Source organism: Mya arenaria, chromosome 5 (assembly GCF_026914265.1).
Source record: "Mya arenaria isolate MELC-2E11 chromosome 5, ASM2691426v1".
Taxonomy (NCBI): Eukaryota; Metazoa; Mollusca; class Bivalvia; order Myida; family Myidae; genus Mya; species Mya arenaria.
The window spans coordinates 77,790,876-77,816,668 of record NC_069126.1 but is presented as its reverse complement, the minus strand read 5'-3'; the positions used below and the strand labels follow the sequence as shown (position 1 = coordinate 77,816,668).

The window sequence follows — 25,793 nt, the reverse complement described above, 5'->3', positions numbered from 1 at the left end:
AAGACAACATACGTGCACTAAGACAACACACGCACACTAAACAACACACGCGCACTATCACAACACACGCGCACTATCACAACACACGCGCACTATTACAACACACGCGCACTAAGACAACACACGCGCACTAAGACAACATACGTGCACTAAGACAACATACGCGCACTAAGACAAGATACGCACACTAAGACAACATACGCACACTAAGACAACATACGCACACTAAGACAACACAGGCGCACTAAGACAACATACGCGCACTAACACAACATACGCACACTAAGACAACATACGTGTACTAAGACAACACACGCGCACTAAGACAACATACGCACTCTAAGACAACACAGGCGCACTAAGACAACATACGCACACTAAGACAACACACGCGCACTAAGACAACATACGCACACTAAGACAACACAGGCGCACTAAGACAACACACGCACACTAAGACAACATACGCGCACTAAGACAACATACGCGCACTAAGACAGCATACGCACACCTAGACAACATACGCACACTAAGACAACATACGTGCACTAAGACAACATACGTGCACTAAGAAAACACACGCGCACTAAGACAGCATACGCACACTAAGACAACATACGCACACTAAGACAACATACGCACACTAAGACAACATACGCACACTAAGACAACACACGCGCACTAAGACAACATACGCACACTAAGACAACACACGCGCACTAAGACAGCATACGCACACTAAGACAACATACGCACACTTAGACAACACACGCGCACTAAGACAACATACGCGCACTAACACAACACACGCACACTAAGACAACACACGCACACTTAGAAAACATTCGAGCACAGGAAAAACAAAGGAAATTTCATAACGATTTTCTTATTTAGAGCACTGTTTTCAAGATTCAAAGGGTTTATTCAAGCAAACACTAAACATATACAATCAACGTTTACAATATTAATGATCATCATAGAAACGAAGACCGGTTTTCATCGGTGTAAAAACTTTTTCTTGGTTTTTCTTGGTTAACAAAGTACGTTTAACTTGGAATAAAACAATCAATAATTACTAATTAACTAAGGAAACGAATAAATGAGAAACGCGTGGGTTGACTCAACTGATACTGTAGGACTAAACAAGTTCATCTACAACTTCAGTATCTGAATGGCAACAAAACAAAAGCATTTCAATGCCTCTTTCGACGTCATCTGAAAGGGCATTTCTGTGTTTCGAACTAATACAGCAGTAATAACCTCCCGCAATTCTATACCACGACCAACTTGAGCAGTGTTAACCAGGTTCAGCTACAACTCTGTATTTGGCAATCATTGGCATTCAGTCAACGCCTAATACAAGGGTTTGTATTCATCATTGGGAACTGTAGTTTTCCGGTGTTTCTAAATATTCAGAAATGGCATTGCAATTTCCGGAAATAGACCTCATTTAGGAATTGATATCGGGCATTGAAATGACACCGTGCCATTTCTGTGATTGGCTTTTCTTGTTGTTGGTATCCTTAGTGTACCCGGGTCAAAGACTGAAGTATTTACCATGGTCTCGTTCTGGAAATGTCGTTGTCTTGTCCTCCTTTGTTCAGGTTTGTTTCTGGTGTGTTATGACCATGTAACCATGGTGCTTATACACTAAACTGATGTAATAGATGTGTGCTATATTATTGTAAGGGTGTTATAGTACAAGTTTAACGAGTATAAAAATAAAATAGCAAACATTTTACCGGAGCAATTATGCAAATGAGACAACAGATTAATTAAAGAACTCCTTTAAACCATTAACAGCAGTGCCAATTACTCAGGTTATTTCAAAACACTTTATGTCACCACCTGTTACTGGCGGTTCTGTGAAGGGAAATGATAACTCTTTCAATGATCACAAATACTTGTTAATTAATTTGGATTCATGATTACCGTAACATATTGGTTTTCCATGTGGACAGTGATTGTCCGACGTGAATCGTAAACAATGCTCACATGTTGTCGCTAACCAGATTGTTATAAAGTGCAACACCTTGCAATATGGGAAACATATCGAAAGGCGCATATTAAGTAAACAGTGTGTTTATGCTAGACGGTATATATACATAGATAGAGAGATAGTTGCGGGTTTTTGTACAAAGCATTTGGCTTTTTTAACATCAACCCCGTGCTGCACCGTTCCGCTTACCCTACAAGCTACGAACCAGACTGCAACCGTTAGCCGCAGAAATATTTAGTGTTTTACCTTTTATGTATATCAATCATATCAGACGACACATTATACGAAAAAGAAATACTATGTTCGAAAAAAGCATTGAGTTGTTCCGGAAGTCACCACTAACATGATACTAGTAAAACAATATATAGTCTATATTTTTTTATCATTTTACAGAAACGGAAAAGCCCGAACGAGGACCATTTTAAGTAGATCGCTACAAATGTACACCATCATGATATGAGGATGCTATAATATGTGGACCAATGAAAATCGAACGTCTCAAGCTTTTGTTTGACTGCACGATTCCGGGCAAATGTAAAGCAAACTTTTCAACAACAGATTATGTAACCCTCGATAGATTCGTTCAGAAAGATGTAGTCATCGACCGATCGTTCGACAGAATATGAACAGGCGACAATTTAAATAAAACTCGATTTCCATTGGTACAAAGATCATTGCAAACACTTTGTGTGATAAGATTAATTCAATCATAACTTCCGATAGAAATATCTGGAGTGGCAGCCATTTAAATGTTTACTGTGCATCAAAACACACATTAAGGCGTTGCGAAAAAATGATCATATGCTGATCAGCGCAGATAAGCTTTCATTCGATTTCAATAGCAGTCAAATGTCGTAATCCTGTCTGATTGAGTTTAGATTGATAATCTTGTTGAAACAGCTTGTAATCTGATAGACCGTCTGAGGGATTTGCCAGCCTTCAAAGGGTATTCTGTATCTATATATCAACATGAAATTGTATGAAACAAAACGGTTTTGTGTTTTTGTTGTTTTTGTATTTGACAATAGAGAAGCCTATATACAAAACCAAATGGCCTTTAATGACTGTATACTCTTTCAAACTAACTTGGAGTGGGTGTCTTTCATTGCCGACCTCATTCTGTCAAACACAGACTTGTATTTCTGGTTTACGGTCTTCATATCGCCATCAGGTATTCTTGTAATCAGAACGCCAAGGAAAGAAGAACAAGTCAACATACTGAATTAATTACGTTCTCAAGTGTTTTTCTTTTCATATTTAATACGAATTACAAACAGGCTGCAGACATTAATTATTCAAAAAAAACTCATCAAACACTTTGCATCAAATATGCCAGCTGCTAATCTGACAGTGATTTTGCCTTGAATAAAACACTGAATACACACGGTGCATGTATGTTCGTACTCGGAGTGAACTTCTATGGCATTATTAGACCACTCTCCCTATAACATCAAAACACATCTGATACAAGCCACACATCCGGTTGACATTTGCTTCTCACACAAATGTAGCACTTTGTTTTGACTAATATACACGCAATGTGGCCGACAAAAGGACATTCATCACATAGAGCTGAACAGTCTAAACTTCTGGGTTTTGTCCTCGACCAGACGAGAATCTCTACTGCTTCCGTCAGCTTTTTGCGAAGAGTGCCCTTTGTTGTTCGTGCTTTCCTTTTATTTGCTAGCGACATGATCCTGGAAGTTGGTACAATGCAGTCAGATATTTGAGAAAATATCGGTTGGTGAATTGATTCAAAACAGATGCATTCCTTTGTCGGCAGTGCGTTTTCTGTCACATTTTGCAATATTTATCAACCAAAGAGTCTTAATTTCAAAGATACTTAACATTGATGCAAACATTTCGTTCACATTTTATACGATTTATCTTCGATCTGTGGCTCTATCAAACTTGAGGTAGTCCCTTTAATGAAACAAACTTCACTGAAGCTTTACACAGATATTGTGTGGAATAACTTCCTTAACTTTGTATACAAATCAGATAAAGAGTTGTATCATTGACATATCAATGTTCTCTTCGTTTGTTTCTTAAGCATGAAGGAGTATATCCCACCAGCCTAGTGTCATCTCAAGCTTGAATAAGTAAACAGCGGCGCACGAATACATTACTCAGACGTCGTGTCATTGACATCGCACAAGGCATGCTTCGAGATAAAAGTTTCGATCAAACATACTGATTGCCTCTGCTACATTCCGTAATTAAATTAAATCTTCATCATGTTCTTTCAACAATGCTATTAAGTATAAAGTCTCCATAAAACTTCCTTGATTACAATCTCTTCCACTGTTATATTAGCTTTGCCTCACTTGACATATCCTGGCAAGGATTGACAATTTTTTAATTTAAGTTAACCGTGCCACTCCTTTCTGTTCCGCACGACTTAATGCGGTAAATTGTTCGATATAAGATAAACGTTTTATGCAGCAAACTGTTAGGGGGGGGGCGGGGAAAGTCTTTTTTCAGTACGCCGTATGCAAACACTTTCTATGTAGGCAAACTAGTACGAGTTCTCACATATAAATACACAACATGTAAAACTCTTTTAATTTAAAAATATCCTCTTCTCTAAAATGCATCGTTACAATATTGTTTCATTTTTCCACGAAAAGGCATGTTTTCTATAACGTTGTCGGTTAATCTCGGCGAATAATATATCTTACTACATTTTGTTGATGTCGAATCGTGCTCGTGTCATAAACGGTTGGCGCATCTGATTGTTGATGTCGAATCGTGGTCGTGTCATAAACGGTTGGCGCATCTGATTGTTTATGTCACACATAATTACTGAATTTAGCGATGGAATTTGGTAACGCCAATTATGGTTGCTGATTGGAGCGGCGATACTGCCATAATTCTGGACCGATAATTAGATAAGTTCCATGAAAATATCTACTAAACCAACCGTGAATGGAAACATTGCAGATTAATTGCTTCTTCCACTGGAAGTAGCTCATAAAGTATGAAACTACCGACGAACTACAATGAGTTGTATTTCCTGAAATAAAACACACACCATTATTTACAATAATTACGATGGGAATACAATATTTGTGGGTAGTTTGATATTATTGACAAAACTGTTATCTTGTAATACTGTTTCAATTGAATATTCGTAAGATGTTTGAGACAGAGGGTCATACGGTTCTACCCAGTGGAATGTTTTGACACCATCACCGATATTTGGAGGTAAAACTTTTTGTTTTGGTAAATGTTATGGTATGTCTGGCTACCCATATTGAATATATAAATCATAACTTTAAAAACAAACTGTGTTTAACCCATTGACGTTGATGTATGAATCCTTATGCGTTTTCAACTAAGCCGATTGGGCATGGTGAAGGAGAAAAGAAAATGGCAGTGATGAAAGTGTATGGCAATATTGTAAGCAATCTATAAGCGTTTGTACCAGACCACAACTTGTGTAGCCGGAAATCTGACAACCTCCATTTTCCAGTCGCGAAAAACCACCCCGGGCGCTTTCTGCCTCCTCTGTGTCTCTCTCAACATCCGGTGTTACCACTGAATCCGCCATGGTCAGGAAATAGCAAGGACATCGCGAATAAATGTTTGTGTCTTTGCCTCGACCTGTTATACATTATATGATATTTATTGTATATTGACGGCTGGTGCCACTGTTCCATCGAGACGCTATTCTTTGAAATGTATCAATGAAAGTCATTTGCCTCAAATTTAAGATCATTTTCATTTTTTAAAGAGTTTTCATTATGCGTTGAATGCTTGCTAGATGTATGGTAAGCCTTTTACGCTGACAATGAAGTAATGGTTTGAAGAGAGAAAAAGATAGCTTTGTGGCAATGCAGAAACTCGATATTGAAACAAATGTTTAATCTGTGAAATTGGGCACGATTCAAAAGAACCTTCAACAAGAAAGAGTCCATATAATACGAATATAATATGGACGAAATTCACCATGAAACGCTAACACTTAATGACTATAAAACAAACAGATCAATCACTATCTTTACAGTTGTGTGAATTACATGTTGCAAATGTGAAGTATTCTTATATTCATGCATTACCTACAATTTACCAGCCATTTCTATGAGTGTGGTTCTAATTTCAATTCAACACTGAATCCATCTAAAGTGTTCATGTATGTTCGTATTTGAAGTTTCAATGGAATTATTGATCTACTCGTTCATATACATCAAAAACCTCAGATATAAGACAAGCATTCCCCTGACAATTGCTTTCCTCACGAACGTTATACTTTGTTTTCAACTAACATACACGCAACGTGACCGACAAAAGGACATTCGTCATACAGCGCTAATAGTCCCAAGTCCCACTAGACGCATATTTCTCCTCTTTACGCTAGTTTTTGCGAAAAGTGTTCTTTGTTGTTTGAGCATTATTTTTATCTACTAGTGACATGATTCTAGAAGTTGGCACAACGCAGCCAAAAAAAAAAACTATTTGAGGAGATTCCGGTTGATGAATTGATTGAATACAGATGCATTCCTATTGCCTATTGTGCACGTTTTTTACTTCACGAGATTTACCCCACACAATGGCTCTTGGATTGATCTTCTTTAACACAAAGCATGATTTCTGTATCAGACCTCAGGAAATGAGTCTGTCTGAGGTATTTCCAACTTCATAAAAAGAGTCAAGATACTTGTGTAACATACGTGATTGCATTTTTCCGTTTAGTTTAGTCATTACGATTCTCTCCGTTATTTCTGTTTTCAAATATCAAAGGGCATCTGTGTTAACACAATAGAAATTGTTTGTCCAATACGATTATAAACCTTAAAACAGCTGTTTGTGTCTGTAAATAGAAGAGAGGGATAGTGTCTAGTCAATTTACTTCAGTTTGTGTGCATCTGCTTTACGAAACCTGTTTGTAACTAACATACAAATAGAACCCCCAAGTACGAACATACTCGCAAATATTTGACTTATTATGAAGATGGAAATACCACAATAGAAGCAAGTTCTATAAGTTTGTCAAGGGATGCGTAGCTTGTATCTGATGTGTTTGATGTACATGAGATAGAGGTTCAATAATACTATAGGAACTCGAAACACGAACACCAATGCACAATGCACATAGAGTTGGTGTTTAATTGAATGTAAACTCACACTCAGATAAGTGGCTGGTGAATCTAATACAGAGATTGAGGTTTTTGAACAATTAATGTTTGCAACGTGTTAGTATTTTTAGAAGCTTTCCAGGCACTGTTTTACAGAAACATGTTATGAACCTTTTAAAATGTTTTAAATGAAGTATAAAAAATGAATTGTTACATCTCTTTAAAAATAACTGTTTCTGAAAAAGGGTGTTTTCATTTGTTAATATGTTTAGTTTCAATATTTTCACTTTAGAATATACATTTACCATTTACACTTTATACATGATCAATGAGCAGTTAAGCGAATCTTTAAATTTAAGGATAAGCTACAATGATCGATTATTGTTCTTCTGTGATACGGACCCAGAAATAGTTCTGCACAAAATGAAACTGTTCATGGCACAAAATGGCTTCCGTAAACAGAAATTTAATACAACTGCATTGAGCACATTGCATGGAGATCTGTATCACATCGAATTCTGTGTCTAAAAACGTATCCGTTGAGACCGCAGAATAAAAATAAGGATAAAAGCAGGAAAGAGAAAAGGAGAAAAAAAGAAACAGAAAATATTCATACAAATACTGTGAACATAATACATGTGTACAAATTCTGCACTTAGTCCTACATGAAAACTTCAAATTAAGTTTAAACGCTTTACCTTTGCCTATTGATGCCATAAAATGCATATACGCATGTACAATCGAATCGTGACAAGGGCGGTCCGTGATTTGACGTTTAAGGGCTTGCAACTAATAGGGCCTAATTAGGGACGTGTACCCCATTCCTATGTTACCGAGAAAGATAGGTTTAAATGCGGGATAAAGGATGTAGGGGTCCTACCGAAGAAAGATTTGACTAATTCTAGTCAAGAAGTGTGCATTCTGCTGCGTCTTGAGAATTTGGTTTCACTCATATTGGCATTAATAGTTCACTAGGACCATTTTAGAAGGGGCTCTTTTTTCATTAATATTATTAGTTTGCATTTATTAAATATCTACAAACTTTTTCTGAAAGAGGTTAAAGAAACAAACTGCTGAAGCTTGCCTCAGTGATTTTGTGGATTAACTTCATGTATAGAATTCAGATAAAGACCAACATGAACTTTGTTGAAAACCCGTCCTTATATCAATGACCCATCAACATTTTCTGAATTTGTCTCTGAGGCATGCATGGATATAATCCACCGGACTAGCAGCATCGCCATTCCTTCTTAGTTTTAGGTTAAATAAGCAAGTGAAGACGCACGAATACGTTATTCAGGCATGTGGCATGTCCATATATGGTCTGGTAACGCGCAAGGGAGACTTCGATATAAAGGATTCGATAAAAACGCACTGATTGCCTCTGCTATATCCCGTAATTCAATTAATTCTTTAGCCACTAAATCCCATTTGTGTACACCATTCACAAAATCTTTGTTTGTAGGAAAATAAGTGCGATTCCTCACAAGTAAATACACTAACATTTAAAAACTCTTCAAATTAAGAGTTAGTTTAAAGGCATCGTTCGAATATTGTTTCTTTTAATATTCTTTTAATATTTATGCGAAAAACTACACAAACAAGCTCAATAGCAAAAAGTTTAAACATTAACGTATAAAATTTAATGGCACTTGGTAAACGCCAATAACATAGAACATAACAACAAAAAATCACAAACAGAAACATGGAAGAACAGCGCAAGAATATGCAGATGTACTCCGTTACATTCTTGGTTTATCTCAGCAAGATCTTACTACATCTTGTTAATGGCCAATCGTGGTCGTGTCATAAACGGTTGGCGCTTCCGTTTTTTTATGTGACACATAATTACTGAATTTAGCGGTGGAATTTGGTAGCGGCAATTATGGTTGCTGATTGGAGCGATACTGCCATAATTCTGGACCGATAATTAGATAAGTTCCGAGTGAACAATAACTAAACAAACCGTGAATAGAAGCATTGCTGGGTAATTGCTGCTTCATCTGGAAGTAGCCCATAAAGTATGAAATCATCGACGAACTGCAAGGAGTTGTATTTCCTGAAATAAAACACACACCATTGTCTTGAATAGTTACGATGGGAATACAATATTTGTGGGTAGTTTGATATTATTGACAAAACTGTTATCTTGTTATAATATTCCAATCGAATATTCGTTAAGATGTTTGAGACAAAGGGTCATACGGTTCTACCCAGTGTACTGTATTGATATAATCAAGCACACGTTGGAGGGATAAACATCATGTTTTGGTCAATGGGATGGCCAATATTGTATAATTAAGCATACCAAATAAGTACATTATGGCTATTCAAACTGCGATCATTGACGTAACTTGACATTGATGTAGTATTCTTTATTAAGCTTGCATTTTTTGATTATGTTGAAAACACAATGACGTTTAGTCATGGAGGAAGAGAAAATAGCATTCGCAGTGATGAAAGTGAATTGCCATGTTGATAGCGATCAATAGATGTCTGTACCAGACGACAACTTGTATTGCCGGAAATTTGACAACCCCCAACCCGGGCGCTTTCTGTCTCTTCTTTGTCTCTCTCCACTTCCTGTGTTGCCACTGAATCTGCCAATGCCAGGAACTTACAAGGAAATCGCAAATAAGAGTCTAGTTTGTGTCTTTGACTCGACCTGTTATATATTGACGGCTGTGGTTACTGCTCCATTGAGACGCTTGTCTTTGAACTGTATTAATGGAAGTCATTTGCGTCAAACTTAACCGCATTTTTATTTCTTCAAGAGCTTTCATTATACTTGAAATGCTTGTTAGATGTATGGCAAGCCTTTTACACTGGCAAGGAAGTCCTGGTTTGAAGGGAATGAAGTGGTTAGCTTTGTGGCAATGCAGCGTCTCAGTTCGATATTGAAACTGCAATATAACAATGAGTGTTTTTAATGTGGGGACATTTGCACGATTCAAAAAAACAACTTTATCAATCAATTAGTCATAGAAAAAGCTAATTTAAAAAACTCACAGGTTAACGCTTACAATAACTGACTACAGAAAAACAATTCAATACCATTTTACTGGGTCATATTCAGTAAGGATTCCCGGTTAACTATAAGTATACATTAAATTAAAAAGGGTAATTACTGCATCCAAAGATGAGCCAAAATATTTTATTATATATATTGATTATCTTACTAGTTAATTCTTTGTTTGATTAAATATAATGGTTGTTTTTCCGCAGAATCGGATTCTTTGGAGTCCACTAGTTATCCAATTGATAACAGGGGCGGATCCAGGTTTCGATGTAAGCGGGGGCGTAACTTAAGGGGCGTAACCTTTTGACTTGCACCCCTCTCTAAGAGACGATATTGAATTGGTTTGATGTGTTGGTAGGGGGTTTAGGGGCACTCCAACAAGATAATTTGAACAGTTTCTTATCCGAAATGGTGAATTTGTGGTGTTTTTATTAGTTTTTACTCCTATATTGAAATACAAAGTTAACTTGGACTTGTCCCCCTCCCCCCTTGATCCGCTAGGGAACAGGGAAAGGAGAAGGTTAAGTATAAAGGCACCAACCTTGCCTGAAATGTAAGGCTGATAACTAGACAGTCGTCCGTCTTTATATCATCAAGGACCAAATGACAAAACTTCCAGCAATTTTCCTCGCGTATTATCAAATATAAAACATTGGCCCGCGACTAAATTGTTTGAATAATGTCGTGTCATTAGTGTCTACAGCTAATATTGTATCCTTCTAGGACCATAGTCTCCCATTTACTGGCGAAAATTAGCTGTACTCGCTCCTAAGTTTGCTATTTTATGTAATTACATTCTCGACAGAAGACCATAGATGATTGCTTTTTCAGGAGTGTTATTTCTTATAAATATGTTGAACCGTTTTGCATTTAATGATAACAGTTCGATTCACATTTGATATTTTCAGACTCGTTTTAAATACAACCTTTCATGTCATGGGATTGAAAAAAAAGATAAAGAAGTCAAGATAAAACAATTATGACCACCGATTAAATGGATTGTGTTTTTGTCATCAATTACCATTTTAATAAATACATGGCGTTCACAGGCAATGCGATGAAACGTTAGTATATAAATTAAAATAAATAGCAGTAAAATGTTACCACATTCTCCGGTTTTCAGAATATGTCCGTTAAAAAAAATTATCAAATAAATAAACACAGGGCACAGCTGCACCTCGGAGGTGTTGACAGCTCATTTTCTTTGCAGACTGTTTTTATGCTTCATTTGAACGAAATGTGTCTGTAACGCTATTCAGATGCGAACTCTTGGGCTTAAATTTGCGAATTTATATTTTAAGTTTCTTAAAAGTAAATATATGTCATTTACGATTTTGTGTTCATTCATGATAGTAAATAAAAAAAAACTCCATTGAAACACATCGTCAAACAATACACACCGCAGAACATGATTTTATTCAGTTGAAAACAATTTGTTAGAGAGTTCAAGTTCCAGATTAAACCATCTATCAAAATAACGTCTTATGTGTGTGGCGGTCCCGTGGTCGAGTTGTAAAACACTTGACTGTCAATCCGTGGGATGCAGGTTCGATTCCCCGCCTAACCACTAAAAAATAATAATTGTCTGCCGAGAGGGACGTTAAATGGGGGGGGGGGGGGGTCCCGTGTGACAACGTTCAAGAACCAAGGTTACATTCTGTCTGTGCACTATGCTCCAAATACCTAAAATGACTAACAAGCCTATCGGACCACTCAGCGAATCGGCAAGGCTCGAGTGCGAGTATCAATAAGCTTACAGCTTACATTCTCACACGTCTTATGTGCAACGATACACTATGGCCATAATGACAGGTAAAAGAGAACTAGGAAATAAACGATGGAGGACATACACGATACAGGACATACACGATACAGGATATACACGATACAGGACATACACGATACATGACATACACAGGACATACACGATGCAGGACATACACGATACAGGACATACACGATACAGGACATACACAATACAGGACATACACGATACATGACATACACGATACATAACATACACGATGCTGGACATAAAAGAAACAGGACATACGAGATACAGGACACACACGATACAGGAAATACACGATGCAGGACATAAACAATACAGGACATACACGATGCAGGACATACGAGAAACAGGACATACGAGAAACATGACATACACGATACAGGAAATACACGATGCAGGACATAAACGATACAGGACATACACGATGCAGGACATACAAGATGCCAGACATACACGAAGCGGGACGATCTTTTTGACAGACATGATACTACAAGCGACGAACAATAAGAACTACACGATACAGGAAATAACGTCACAGTAAATCGATCTCGAATATCTAGTCTTCAAACAAATATTGTATTTCAGTGTATGGTTATGAATATGTTTTAGACGTTTACATGTAACGAAATTACATACCAATTGTTCTTAACATTTGTATCCGCAATCTATATTTCTCAATACCTTTTATTGCAAAACAGCTTTTAAACAGGAATACTTGAAAGGAAAGACGAATTAATATTTAAAGAACCAGCGAACATGAAATTGTCAACCGTCAACATGTGGTTCCTAGAAAAGCTCCAGATTTAATGACTGCACAAGCCAGTTAAATTGATGTTAACATGTACTTGGGTATACATCGTTGCTGGTCCTAATGAACTGGAACTACTACTGCACCCTGGAGGTTGCTGCTCATCACGTGACAACTAGGAAAAGTCGATGGTGAAGAAATAAAACATCAGTCTGTGGTTTTCATCTCGTTGAAAACAAGAATTTGACGTAATTAAGCCAACAGATTTTAAATTTTAGCTAAAGAAAAGTACGAACTATTTTATCTGAAATTGGATAACGAAAAGCATGGTCTTATTACCTATTCGGAAAAAAATGACGGCGTCGCTTCAAAGATATCTTGCACAAAACGGACATTTGATAGGGATTTTATGGTCAAGGGGGGCTCTTTAATTTGGGTAATATCAACGTAATATTTCAAACAAAACGACTAAGCATCGAACCATCAACCACACCAACGTTAAATATGACATGTAATGTTAAAATCTCGAATTTATTGTTATAATTACATAAGTTGGAAACATTGGCGTCATGTCGCTGTACGTTGATGTATAAGCGGGGAATCAGGGAAAATAACTGAAACGTAACTAGTTTACGGGTAAACCGTGTAACAACGCAGGGATGCTATTTCATGGTATATATTCCGGTTTCGGTTGTGTTATCGTTGTATGAGTATAATTGAATTAATCTTTTGATCATGTTTTGTATGACGAACACGCTTGTGTTCAAATTACTGATTATATATATAGTTACACCTAGTATGTTGAATCTTGAACTATATTTCGATGTCACCTGTTAACTAATTCGCACATTTAAACAAACAATGGCTAATCAGCACATGATCGTGTAGCCGAATTCCTGAATTCCTAGCGTTAGTACCCTTAAAAGCTGGAGAAGTTTTCACTTAAATGCTGAAATTGCTCATCGGACTGTATATCGGAGTACAACGCGTAATATAATCCAGCGGGCTTTTCAACTATATGTAAGCGACGTACCCCTCCTTTCCGTCATAGTTCCCACCCTTACAAAACACGTTGACTTATCCTATTTCATATGATTTTGAATGTTAAATATGTAATTCGAATGAATAAGAGGACGAGTATCACTTAATAGTTAAGTGTATACCATATATATGCTCAATTAAGACAAAATTATATTAAACGTTATTATATAGTAAGACCTAGTATGTTTAAACTAGTACAGCTGTTTATTACACAAATATTTGCGTATTAAACATAAATCTGAAGCGTTTATGTTACGAAAGCATTTAAGATTCGCTATAGTTTATTGATGAATATATCAGGTTGAGTTTTTAAATCAATGCATGCGATTGATGCAACGTAAAAAGTAGTTTGTTATGTTAACATGTAGAATATTAAAGTAATATATTACCTTCGCGTTAGGATATATGATTTTATCTTTGTCATGTTAGTCAGTCATATATTGAAAATAATTGTTCCAACATGAATACGCATACACTAATCGCTTACTATTCTTGTACAATATTTGTGGCGGACAGTCATAATGTTGGTTACAAACTAAGTCAGTTAGCAGGTATTAAGTAAAATCTTATAAATTTGGCTCGCGCTCTACCTCTTCCTAATCGATAAAATTTTACTTCATGAATTCTAACTTATAATTTCAAACCCGCGTAATTTGTATAAAAATGAAAAAGCAAAACTCCAAGGTAACAAACAAACACAATGTACACACAAAAGGTAGTTCTTTAGTGTATATGTATAAGGCATTACTACAAGACCGCTTCATGGGATTTGCTCGCCGTACTGCGTTCATACAGCATAAACGTAAGAAAAAATGAGATCAATATTTAAATTCACATTTTAAAAGAAATATTCATTGTTATTAAACATTAGCAGTATCTTCTGCAAATTACTTTTTTTAAAAGAAGTGTAACAGCCAATATACGTGTGTAAAAATGAATAGCTGATTTTGTAACGTCGTACATCATTGGTTAAATGACAGCGTGCTTATTCAATTGGAGCGCAATATTGAAATAAACAATGACGTCACAATATCTTGTTTTCTATGCAATATGAACGTCAAGTTTGATCTACACAAAAATCTAGGCGAATGTAAATATAATGCTATGAAAGGGAATATATGGCATGTTTCATAAGGATATTTTGCAAGACATGGTGATCAGCTATTTAAAACAAGAACATATCTAGGGAAATCAATTTCCTTCCCTGCGGTCTTTCCTCCCCATAAGTTCTATAATCATCACAGCACCTTTGAGCTACTCGAGACTTGAAAACATTCACTAATTATTTGAACCTCTGATCTGCAATTTACTAATGCCTTCTTAAATTTCACAAGACACGCTCTTTTTATCGATTGATATGTACAATCTTTGCTTAGTTTCTCCTTATTAATGACGTTATCACGATTTTCCTGTATAAGGTTATACATGTTTGTAAATAGATTAAAATATCATTTATATCAGTTCAAAATTAAAACAATTATTAACATTCCTGGATTCCATTAGTTTCCTTAAGCATGGAAATAATTTGTAAGAAAATACGTTAGATTGATAACTTAACTTCAGCTAATGACGTAAAGAAATTACAAAAAGCATAGTCATTAGCGATCGTATTTTACGCTAATTACTTTCGGAATACAAAACTATGGAGTAATATCATCCTTCAGAAAAGAATTCATCAATATTTCCTAAATGCTGAAAGAAGTCCCCGCCGTTTTCTCGACGTTATTTATTTGGTTCTTATCGCGTTTCTCTCATGGGACCAAGTTTAATAATTTTCGAGAGCCGGGATAAATGTCATATTCATGATACCAAAACCGGGGGCTTTCCTCGCAATTTGGACTCACAAATAAGCGCAAATAAGCGCATGCTCTAATATCGTTATTAAGATACAGTAGTCGTGATTAAGCGGAATACAAAGTACTTAGATTTCTTTATGCTCCTGTAAGTGAATAGTGCTATTTAAGAGATGATTTGTCACGGGATGTAAATCAATACAGCTCTGATAGTTCCTCTGTCGTCCACTAAAGCTAATTGGATATTTCAGATAGTAGAAAACTATAACTTTTAAAATTCAGGATGAATCTTTCGTAAATAACTCTCCGCTATTAACTGCATTATGTAATGTTGGCTATCGTCTGAAATGGGTTTAATTCCGTGGGCTTTCTCTTCGTAGTTGCATTGACATTGATTAACGTTATAGATAAGATCGACTGGTTTGCATAATCGACAAATAAGAAATTAATTCCATCAGAAAAACCTATATTGTACTTAATATAAACGCATGCGATTGTATTTGTGTGGGGTATAATTCAGATGACAGAAGACAAGAATAAACAGGCTACTACGCCAGCATTTCAAATTTCCCTATTAAATAAAAACAACCCTTTGAGTGGAATCAATGTGTAAATTGGCGAGCGGGAGAACAAATGAAGACATGTTGGAATTAGATTGAAAGTTTTCTTCTTATTTGCAGTCCTTAAATGCCAATGTTCTACAAATATTGGATCGCGAATTGACAACAGACATTTCATATGTTGGTTGAGACATGTTTTCGCAATATCCCTGGAATAAACTACATATCACCAAGTGTAAGAAATCCCCCCTACACCGTCTTTGATTGATGGAAAACAATTACATGTTTTATCTATGGGGAAGGATTTTAGCGTATATTGGGATCGCACTGCATGTCTATTTGGCTAATATCTACAATCGCAGACACCTATACGACTCATATGATTCTTTTGTTAAGTGTTGTGGATCTCTAGTTAATTGTTCGTCGTCTTGTGGCGGTGTGTGTCTCTAGTTTAGTGTTCGTCGTCTTGTGGCGGTGTGTGTCTCTAGTTCAGTGTTCGTCGTCGTGTGCGTCTCTAGTTTAGTGTTCGTCGTCTTGTCGCGGTGTGTGTCTCCAGTTAAGTGTTCGTCGTCTTGTCGCGGTGTGTGTCTCTAGTTTAGTGTTCGTTGTCTTGTCGCGGTGTGTGTCTCCAGTTTAGTGTTCGTTGTCTTGTCGCGGTGTGTGTCTCCAGTTTAGTGTTCGTTGTCGTGTGGCGGTGTGTGTCTCCAGTTAAATGTTCGTTGTCTTGTGGCGGTGTGCGTCTCCAGTTTAGTGTTTGTCGTCTTGTTGCGGTGTGCGTCTCCAGTTTAGTGTTCGTTGTCTTGTCGCGGTGTGTGTCTCCAGTTTAGTGTTCGTCGTCGTGTGGCGGTGTGTGTCTCCAGTTTAGTGTTTGTCGTCTTGTGGCGGTGTGCGTCTCCAGTTTAGTGTTCGTTGTCATGTCGCGGTGTGTGTCTCCAGTTTAGTGTTCGTCGTCGTGTGGCGGTGTGTGTCTCCAGTTTAGTGTTCGTCGTCTTGTAGCGGTGTGTGTCTCTAGTTTAGTGTTCGTTGTCTTGTCGCGGTGTGTGTCTCCAGTTTAGTGTTCGTCGTCGTGTGGCGGTGTGTGTCTCTAGTTTAGTGTTCGTTGTCTTGTGGCGGTGTGTGTCTCCAGTTTAGTGTTCGTCGTCGTGTGCGGAGTGTGTCTCTTGATAAATGCTCGTTGTCTTGTGGCGGTGTGTGTCTCTAGTTTAGTGTTCGTCGTCTTGTGGCGGTGTGTGTCTCCAGTTTAGTGTTCGTTGTCGTGTGGCGGTGTGCGTCTCCAGTTTAGTGTTCGTCGTCTTGTGGCGGTGTGCGTCTCCAGTTTAGTGTTCGTTGTCGTGTGGCGGTGTGCGCCTCCAGTTTAGTGTTCGTTGTCTTGTCGCGGTGTGCGTATCCAGTTTAGTGTTCGTCGTCGTGTGGCGGTGTGTGTCTCCAGTTTAGTGTTCGGCGTCGTGTGGCGGTGTGTGTCTCCAGTTTAGTGTTCGTCGTCTTGTCGCGGTGTGTGTCTCTAGTTTAGTGTTCGTTGTCTTGTGGCGGTGTGTGTCTCTAGTTTAGTGTTCGTCGTCTTGTGGCGGTGTGCGTCTCCAGTTTAATGTTTGTTGTCGTGTGGCGGTGTGCGTCTCTAGTTAAGTGTTCGTTGTCTTGTGGCGGTGTGCGTCTCCAGTTTAATGCTTGTTGTCGTGTGGCGGTGTGCGTCTCTAGTTAAGTGTTCGTTGTCTTGTGGCGGTGTGCGTCTCTAGTTAAGTGTTCGTCGTCTTGTGGCGGTGTGCGTCTCTAGTTTAGTGTTCGTCGTCTTGTGGCGGTGTGCGTCTCTAGTTAAGTGTTCGTCGTCTTGTGGCGGTGTGTGTCTCCAGTTTAGTGTTCGTCGTCGTGTGCGGAGTGTGTCTCTTGATAAATGCTAGTTGTCTTGTGGCGGTGTGTTTCTCTAGTTTAGTGTTCGTTGTCTGTTGTCTTTTGCGACGTGTGTCTTTAGTTTAGTTTATTGGGGATCTTCCGGTAAACAATGAAAACATCAATGTTTTAGTAGGTTACTCACCGAACATAATCCTAGCAAATCATTTAAAGTGGTAGAGACTTGACAGGGACAAAGTTTACTGCAAACGATTCACACGTAAGAATATCACATGTGAAAACAATAAGAGTATAAGTATCTATCTGCATCACAGTATATTAATATACATATATATCAACCCGAGGGCAGGATGTTGTACGGAAACGAATTTTTAGAGAATCCTGCTGTCGGATTGGGATTCATCTATCTTCTACGACGGCCCATGGTAGAGGGTTTTTCCGCCATCCGTTTCCAAGGTAATAAAATGTTTTAAGAGTTGGCTGAAAATACGCGTGGAAATTAACGGCTAAATATCGGCCATGGAAATACATAAACTAGTTCCAGGTTCCTAACTTTCAAGAAAATTAATGATTTGAATATATTCTAATCGAGACAGTATATTCTTAAAACCGACAAAAATATACTCTTAAACATTATTGAAATTAATTTATAATTTCAATATTTAGTAAAGTAAATACTTTATTCATGTCTATATGTTGGCGTATTCCATTTTATTCAAGTACATGTATAAGTCGACTGGGTTTGAATTGTAAAGCAGGTATATTTTATCCATTAATACAGTCCGAAATTGAGAGCAATTCGTAATGAATAATCATTACCGTCATTCCAAGAGACAGATTAATACTTGAAGTTGATTTACATGGAACAAGTTCAAAATTTATGGAAAATTTCCTTACAATGTTAACAATGGGGCGTTCTAACTCAGACGTTCATATTGGAAGCCTCTGAAACATTGGGATGCTGTACACTTTGTGCTAATTGTGACTTTAAAGAAAGATGTCGTTTAAATAATGATTTGATGAATACATATTCAATTAACAACATTTACGATCAATATGCGAACTGTTCTGGACACCGAAATTGCACCTACATTTCCGCTGTATTTCTGGTACGGATAGAATAATCCGACCCGAGGGCACGCGCGTAAGCCGGTAACGAGGCCTTCCGAAAAAGAAAACTCTTAAAGTTCAGAACATATCAGAACCGCAGCCAACCGCTTATATACCTCCGCACTGCGCACCGCTAGTGCCAACACAGCGTTAGAGGCCGGCTGTCTGTAACGTAGACCTCATACAATGTATGTCGTTGAACCACCGAATTGTTGACCAGAGTGCGGCAGTCCATTCCCCAAAAGCCATCCGTCATAGGGCCCCACGTATGCTTCAATTCCAATGGCGCACAGGCCTGGTGGCCATTTGTAAATGGTGTTTTTCTTGAAGAAACTAAAATATCAATTTAAAAAAAAATCGGAGTGTCTATACTTCGGTTAGAACGTGTTCAGTTAACATACATACCTTTCCTTTAGAATAAAACAGTAAAATAATTCTCAAATAAGATGAATAGGTGATAACTAAAACTAAGTTAAGATGATTCTGTAATTGTCGATGTAGTTTATACTGTTTGATTTAAACAACTTCCTTCCTTTAACGATAGAGCTATTGATAGAAATCGTGCTATTCAGCTTGATCGTAATGGTGTCGTTATGACTGTCATATTTGATCGTAATGGTGTCGTAATGACTGTCCTATTTGATCGTAATGGTGTCGTAATGACTGTCATATTTGATCGTAATGGTGTCGTAATGACTGTCATATTTGATCGTAATGGTGTCGTAATGACTGTCATATTTGATCGTAATGGTGTCGTAATGGTGTCGTAATGACTGTCATATTTGATCGTAATGGTGTCGTAATGACTGTCATATTTGATCGTAATGGTGTCGTAATGACTGTCATATTTGATCATAATGGTGTCGTAATGGTGTCGTAATGGTGTCGTAATGGTGTCGTAATGACTGTCATATTTGATCGTAATGGTGTCGTAATGACTGTCATATTTGATCGTAATGGTGTCGTAATGGTGTCGTAATGGTGTCGTAATGGTGTCGTAATGACTGTCATATTTGATCGTAATGGTGTCGTAATGGTGTCGTAATGGTGTCGTAATGACTGTCATATATCTTGGCACCTTGCAATACTATCGGTTTTACAGTTCATAAAATCGTTTTTTTTTTACGTTTTAACATCAAAGGCAATATGTCCCAAGCGATTAAGTGAACATTTATCATAAATAAAACAAAATCCGTTATTCATATGAAAAGGAATATATGGATGAAGTGTTGTGTAAATCATTTCCCTTAGTTTCAGGATGAATGGGGAAACTATGGGGAACATATTGCCATGTATTACTGAATATCAGAACTGACTTAATGTGAAATAGATCTTATCAGACGTGTTAGACTATTAGGATGGCTGAATAGTTCAGCCATAACTTTGATCTTTATAGGCACCTAATAGATTTAATGGTTCTATATTTTCTGTGCAAATGGTGTCTAGATATTAATAAAAATACAGGCTATGTAAAAAATCCATTTATTGTATTAGAACGAAGCAGCGCCAATTTATACAAAAGGAATACTATGCTTATTAGATATGTCATCTTGTTTTATATAGGATCGTTTCAACGCTTATTGTTTTCTATCTTTTAAGTTTGTATGTTTAGAATATTTCATGTGTATCATATGTTTGTATTAATATGAAGTAGAAATTATAATCTGCTACCAAAACTGAAACCCCCATTATACCTTGCATTCAGTTCAGGGTGTTTGTCAAATCCGGACAAACGAAATATACTAATCGATTACAAAAATATCTATTCAAGTATATTGACCGCTGTAGATGATGTGGCAAACAGTGAATCTAAATCAGTATCAATCGGAACGAATTACTAGGACAAACCCAGTAGAAAAAGAAACAAACACTTCAAACGATTTAAATAGGATTACTTTTTCTTTGATTCAACTCGCCCGTATTGAAGAAAGTAGCGTTTTCTCTCCTGCTGCCCGTTTCATCGTAAAACGCGATGATCGATACTAGATTCAATACCCAATACCTGGCTCAGGCATTCACACTGTGCACCATCACAGCTACAGTGGGCCTCCTACAAGGAACATCTCACTGTTATGTCAAATGGATTATCATGGTATTTTCGTATCTACTTTCAGATGGCGGAATGTTGCCAGCATGGAAACCGATTAGGATGTAGAGGGTGAGTCGTTTGAACGCCCGAGCAGTTAGTGGACAGTTCGTAGAGTCCTTGAGGGCTGGTGACAAGAGGCTGGGTCACAATGGATGATATCTCTGGGATCGTTGGTGTTACGAATAACACTGACGTGAGTATATGTGGGAATGAAACCTTCTATAACAATACAAATGGGACGTGCAATGAGACATTGGACTCGCCTGTGTATGAACTTCCCCATTCTCTATGGTTGACTATATTACTAGGAACGGCAGCGTCAATAGTGATAGTAGTGACAGTGCTAGGGAATATACTCGTGCTTCTCTCGTTTTTCCTCGAGAGATCAATACGTCAACCAACAAACTACTTCATCGCTTCATTAGCCATGTCGGATCTTCTAATTGGGACGTTTTCCATGCCGTGCTTTACCTTGTATTTGCTACTTGGACGTTGGCCTTTAGGGGAAATTATTTGCGATTTATGGCTTTCACTAGATTGGACAGTTTGTCTCGCTTCCCAATACACAGTTTTCTTTATCACCGCCGATAGATTTTGCAGTGTCACGATTCCCGCAAAATACCGCAATTGGAGGACTGATCGTAAAGTCCGGGTAATGATTGCCCTGTCATGGATAATACCATCTGTTGTGTTCTTCACTTCCATTATCGGATGGCAATTTTTCGTCGGGAAGAGGACGGTTGCAGAGAACGAATGCGAAGTGCAGTTTATGAGCGATCCTACGTTCATATTTCTGTTGACCATAGGTTACTTTTGGTCGACACTGTTTGTCATGATAACTCTTTATGTTGGAATTTACCGTGTTGCCTTGAAGCTTCAGCGCAAATCTAATGAAAAGCATAAAAAAATGCAAAACGCCATGGACTTGTCAAAGGGAAAGAGCAAATCCGGTGGTGCTAAGTCCAAGGATAGTAGAAAACGAATCGAGAACAACAATGCAAGGTATCTAAGGGGTGCCAATGAAAACAATACTCTTACCACCAGTTTTTCAAAACACTCAGACAACGAGTACTCGAAGCCTTCGGAAGAAGACAGAAGTTCCAGTCCTGCATTTGCATCGGACGATGAGGAGAACAGCAGTGGCGAGATTGAGACCCAAAAGACAAGTTGTTACGTTAATAGTGCCGTACAAACTGAACCAACCATAAGAGGAATGATGGGCTCAACAGTCAATCACATGTCTAAACTCGCATTCTCGCTGTCTGGTACAAGCGTGAGTGCTTCACAGGTCTCACAGAGCTCTGCTGAAAAGGATTCATCCGATGAACACCCTTCCCAAAATCAGCACGGTGACAATGATCAAATTAAGCCATTGTTGTCTAAAAAGGTCTCTAATACTTTTAAGTCTATAGATTCGGATTCCGTTGACAAGCCGTCAGATGGTATTACTTCAAAAAATCAGGATGATGAAAATAAAATTACTAATTCGGCTGCAGCGTTAATGGATAGTGATATTTTGGACGGAATACGTTACATTGATGAAGACAGTTTAAAGTCTTTGACATCAGCAGATAATATGAAATTATTAGCTGAAATTAAAGACATGCCACTTAGTCCATCTCGGAAAAATGAACCAGATTCGCCAGTCTGGCGAAAACGTGCAATTGAAGATGATAAATCTTTGCTTGTACCCAACTCGGGCGACTCGGCAAGCTCCGAGGCTCTATCTTCAGTTATAGACACGGGGTATGCGAACAAGACCGCCAACGATAGGCAGTGCAATAGTAAGGCAACAGAAAACAGCCGGCCGCATCACAGACATAGGAAACATGACCATAAGAAAAACAATCTCAGAGTGCCGCATAAAAGTGATAGTAATGACAAAAAATCAAAAGACAAACGACCGTATGGAAGTCCTCTCCAGTCCTTGGTAAGGTCTTTACGGCCGTCGGCAAATAAAAAAGGAAACAAAAATAAAACAAAATCAAAATCTGAAAATCGAGCTCGTAAAGCATTGAGGACGATCTCAATCATTCTGGGTGCTTATGTGTTATGCTGGACACCCTATCACGTGATGGTGTTTATTATTGGGATATGTAAAAGCTGGGACTGTATAAATATACAGTTCTACTATTTCACATACTGGCTGTGTTACTTGAACAGTCCAATTAATCCCTTTTGCTATGCCTTTGCGAATGCCCAGTTTAAAAGAACATTCATTAGAATACTTAAATTAGACTTTCATAGAACCTGATACATGTACATTGTCGTTACTAGTCTAATTGTTGTGCACAGTTAATATTGTATGTAATGGTCAGTGTAAATGTACATATGAAATATAATCACGTATGTTTATATAAACATATATTGTGGTTCATTTGTATGTGGAACGTACAATGTATATTTCTTCAAATACCATTTTGATTCCGAAAATAAGTATTCATTTTGTAAGTAGGATTATCAAAGCGTTAATGAACGTTGTACTATTTGTCATACCATGGACGAATGTGAGTTATAGAAACACAAGATATAAAGTCAAATTGATATTCGGATCCTCAAAAATAAATTGATTTTGTTTATGCACAAAAGTAATCAAATACCCTCTTAACTAATGTTTTGGCATTCAATATTCATATGTTTAACACTCTACTAGAAATATTTGCATTTTTTTAAATTTCGTTCACAATGATCTATAAACATGTATTCCGAAACTTTTGTTGAGTTTGTTTCTTTAAATCTGTATAGATCTCTTCCGAACGTCACTTCACATATTTGTATGTTAATAAACATGAAAAGTGGAGCAGTTTCTGTCCTTAAATCATTTTCCAGAACGTGATTAGAAATGCAATAAATAAACGTTTGACAAAACAGTTCCGCAATATCATCAATATTATGTGTGCCTGAATGTTCGAATACTGTGGAATATGTGATTAACTATTGGAATCGCATGATTTTGTTAAGTAGTTGGGTGGTAGGCGAGTGTTTATGTGCAAATGCTTTTAACACTATAGGCTATATAAATAACTGTCTGATCTGGATGTGAAAAATTGATTTGCCAATTTCCTAGAAGTGCATAATTTATAGCTCAAACAGACATCGTGTTTAATTAAGAGGAATTTTGTTTCTTTACTTAATACCTGTATATTTGACATCTTCTTCAATTGGCAATTTTTATAGCCTAGAGAAACATATCTAATGCCGATTTTCAATAGACTTTATCAAAGGATTAAATCCCTACGTTTAGAGTCGATATTGATATCATTAGTATTTAATAAAAACATTACACACCACTGAGGATCATATAGGACATTATAAGGACCGGCCAGTCAGCCCCGAAGGTGTATATAGACAAACAGCCCCCAAATGTGAATATGGACCTAGAGGTTAGATGAGGTCAATTTACTTTCGGGGGCAAACTGGCAGGTCCTTACAATGCCCTTGGCCCGAATTCGTATGTTATGTTTCTTATATTTTACAAAACAATTCATATTACCATGCAATTTTTCTACGCTTTTGATGTGTTTCATTGAACATCTGGCCGTGTTTACTTACGACAATATTTCGCCGTTGTAACGATCACAAAGACGCACTCAATAGCTTTATGACGTCAGCGGTCCATAAACTATTTTTGGACAGTTCCGGATCAGCCAAAATAAATCATGGACCGCTGACGACATAAAACTGGATATTTATCAAAATACAGTGATATACGGTCCAATCGAATTTATATACACGACGAAGAGACACATTTACGTAAGATATAATATAAATCAATATTCTTTTGACTTATTGACCAGATTCATTCTACCATGAACGATCATTCTACCACGTGCGATCATTCTACCATGAACGATCATTCTACCACGTGCGATCATTCTACCACGTGCGATCATTCTACCATGAACGATCATTCTACCACGTGCGATCATTCTACCACGTGCGATCATTCTACCACGTGTGATCATTCTACCACGTGCGATCATTCTACCATGAACGATCATTCTACCATGAACGATCATTCTACAACGTGCGATCATTCTACCATGAACGATTGAAACCTCTCTGTAATAAAGGAATGAATTGCGGGGTTGATGTCATTATCGGGATATGAAATCACTTTCAAACGCAAAAATTAAACACTTATGGCAACAATACATTTAAAACATAATTAATTAGCACTTTCTAAAATGTTGATTTATATTTTACGGAACCTGCTGACACAATATAAACAATAACAAGATCTATAGTTTTCATGTATATTGTAATGTGATGAATTGCGATCCGAACCTATCCGAAGATGTTGCGTTCATCAATTGATAAACGCAATTGCCGAAACGCAGTTCATTTAAGGAATGAAAGTTGAGGTGTAAATATTATGGCATGAACTAAGATGGCATTATTGGTCAAAGATGGTTATAAATGTTATCTTATAATAAACATTATAATAAAATTTCCAAGAGGACAAGGCTAGCAGTCGTAAACTACTGTGATCGTATTCTCATGACAGAGGACAAGGCTAACAACGGAAATCTTACTGTGATCGTGTTCTCATGACCGAGGACAAGGCTAACAACGGTAAACTTACTGCGATCGTGTTGTCATGACCGAGGACAAGGCTAACAACGGTAAACTTACTGCGATCGTGTTGTCATGACCGAGGACAAGGCTAACAACGGTAAACTTACTGCGATCGTGTTGTCATGACCGAGGACAAGGCTA

General features: G+C 37.5%; 1 protein-coding gene across 2 annotated transcripts in view; it reads left to right on the top strand.

The window, feature by feature from the left end:
• The window catches only part of LOC128233724 (muscarinic acetylcholine receptor M1-like), a 117,517-nt gene extending 93,691 nt beyond the window's left edge, over positions 1 to 23,826 (top strand). For both annotated transcript variants that reach the window (XM_052947540.1, XM_052947541.1), the window contains one exon: positions 21,100 to 23,826. In XM_052947540.1, the coding sequence (XP_052803500.1) occupies positions 21,223 to 23,328 (2,106 nt within the window). In that variant the 5' untranslated portion in view covers positions 21,100 to 21,222 and the 3' untranslated portion in view covers positions 23,329 to 23,826. The remainder of the gene's footprint in view (positions 1 to 21,099) is intronic.
• The last annotated feature ends 1,967 nt before the right edge of the window (positions 23,827 to 25,793 follow it).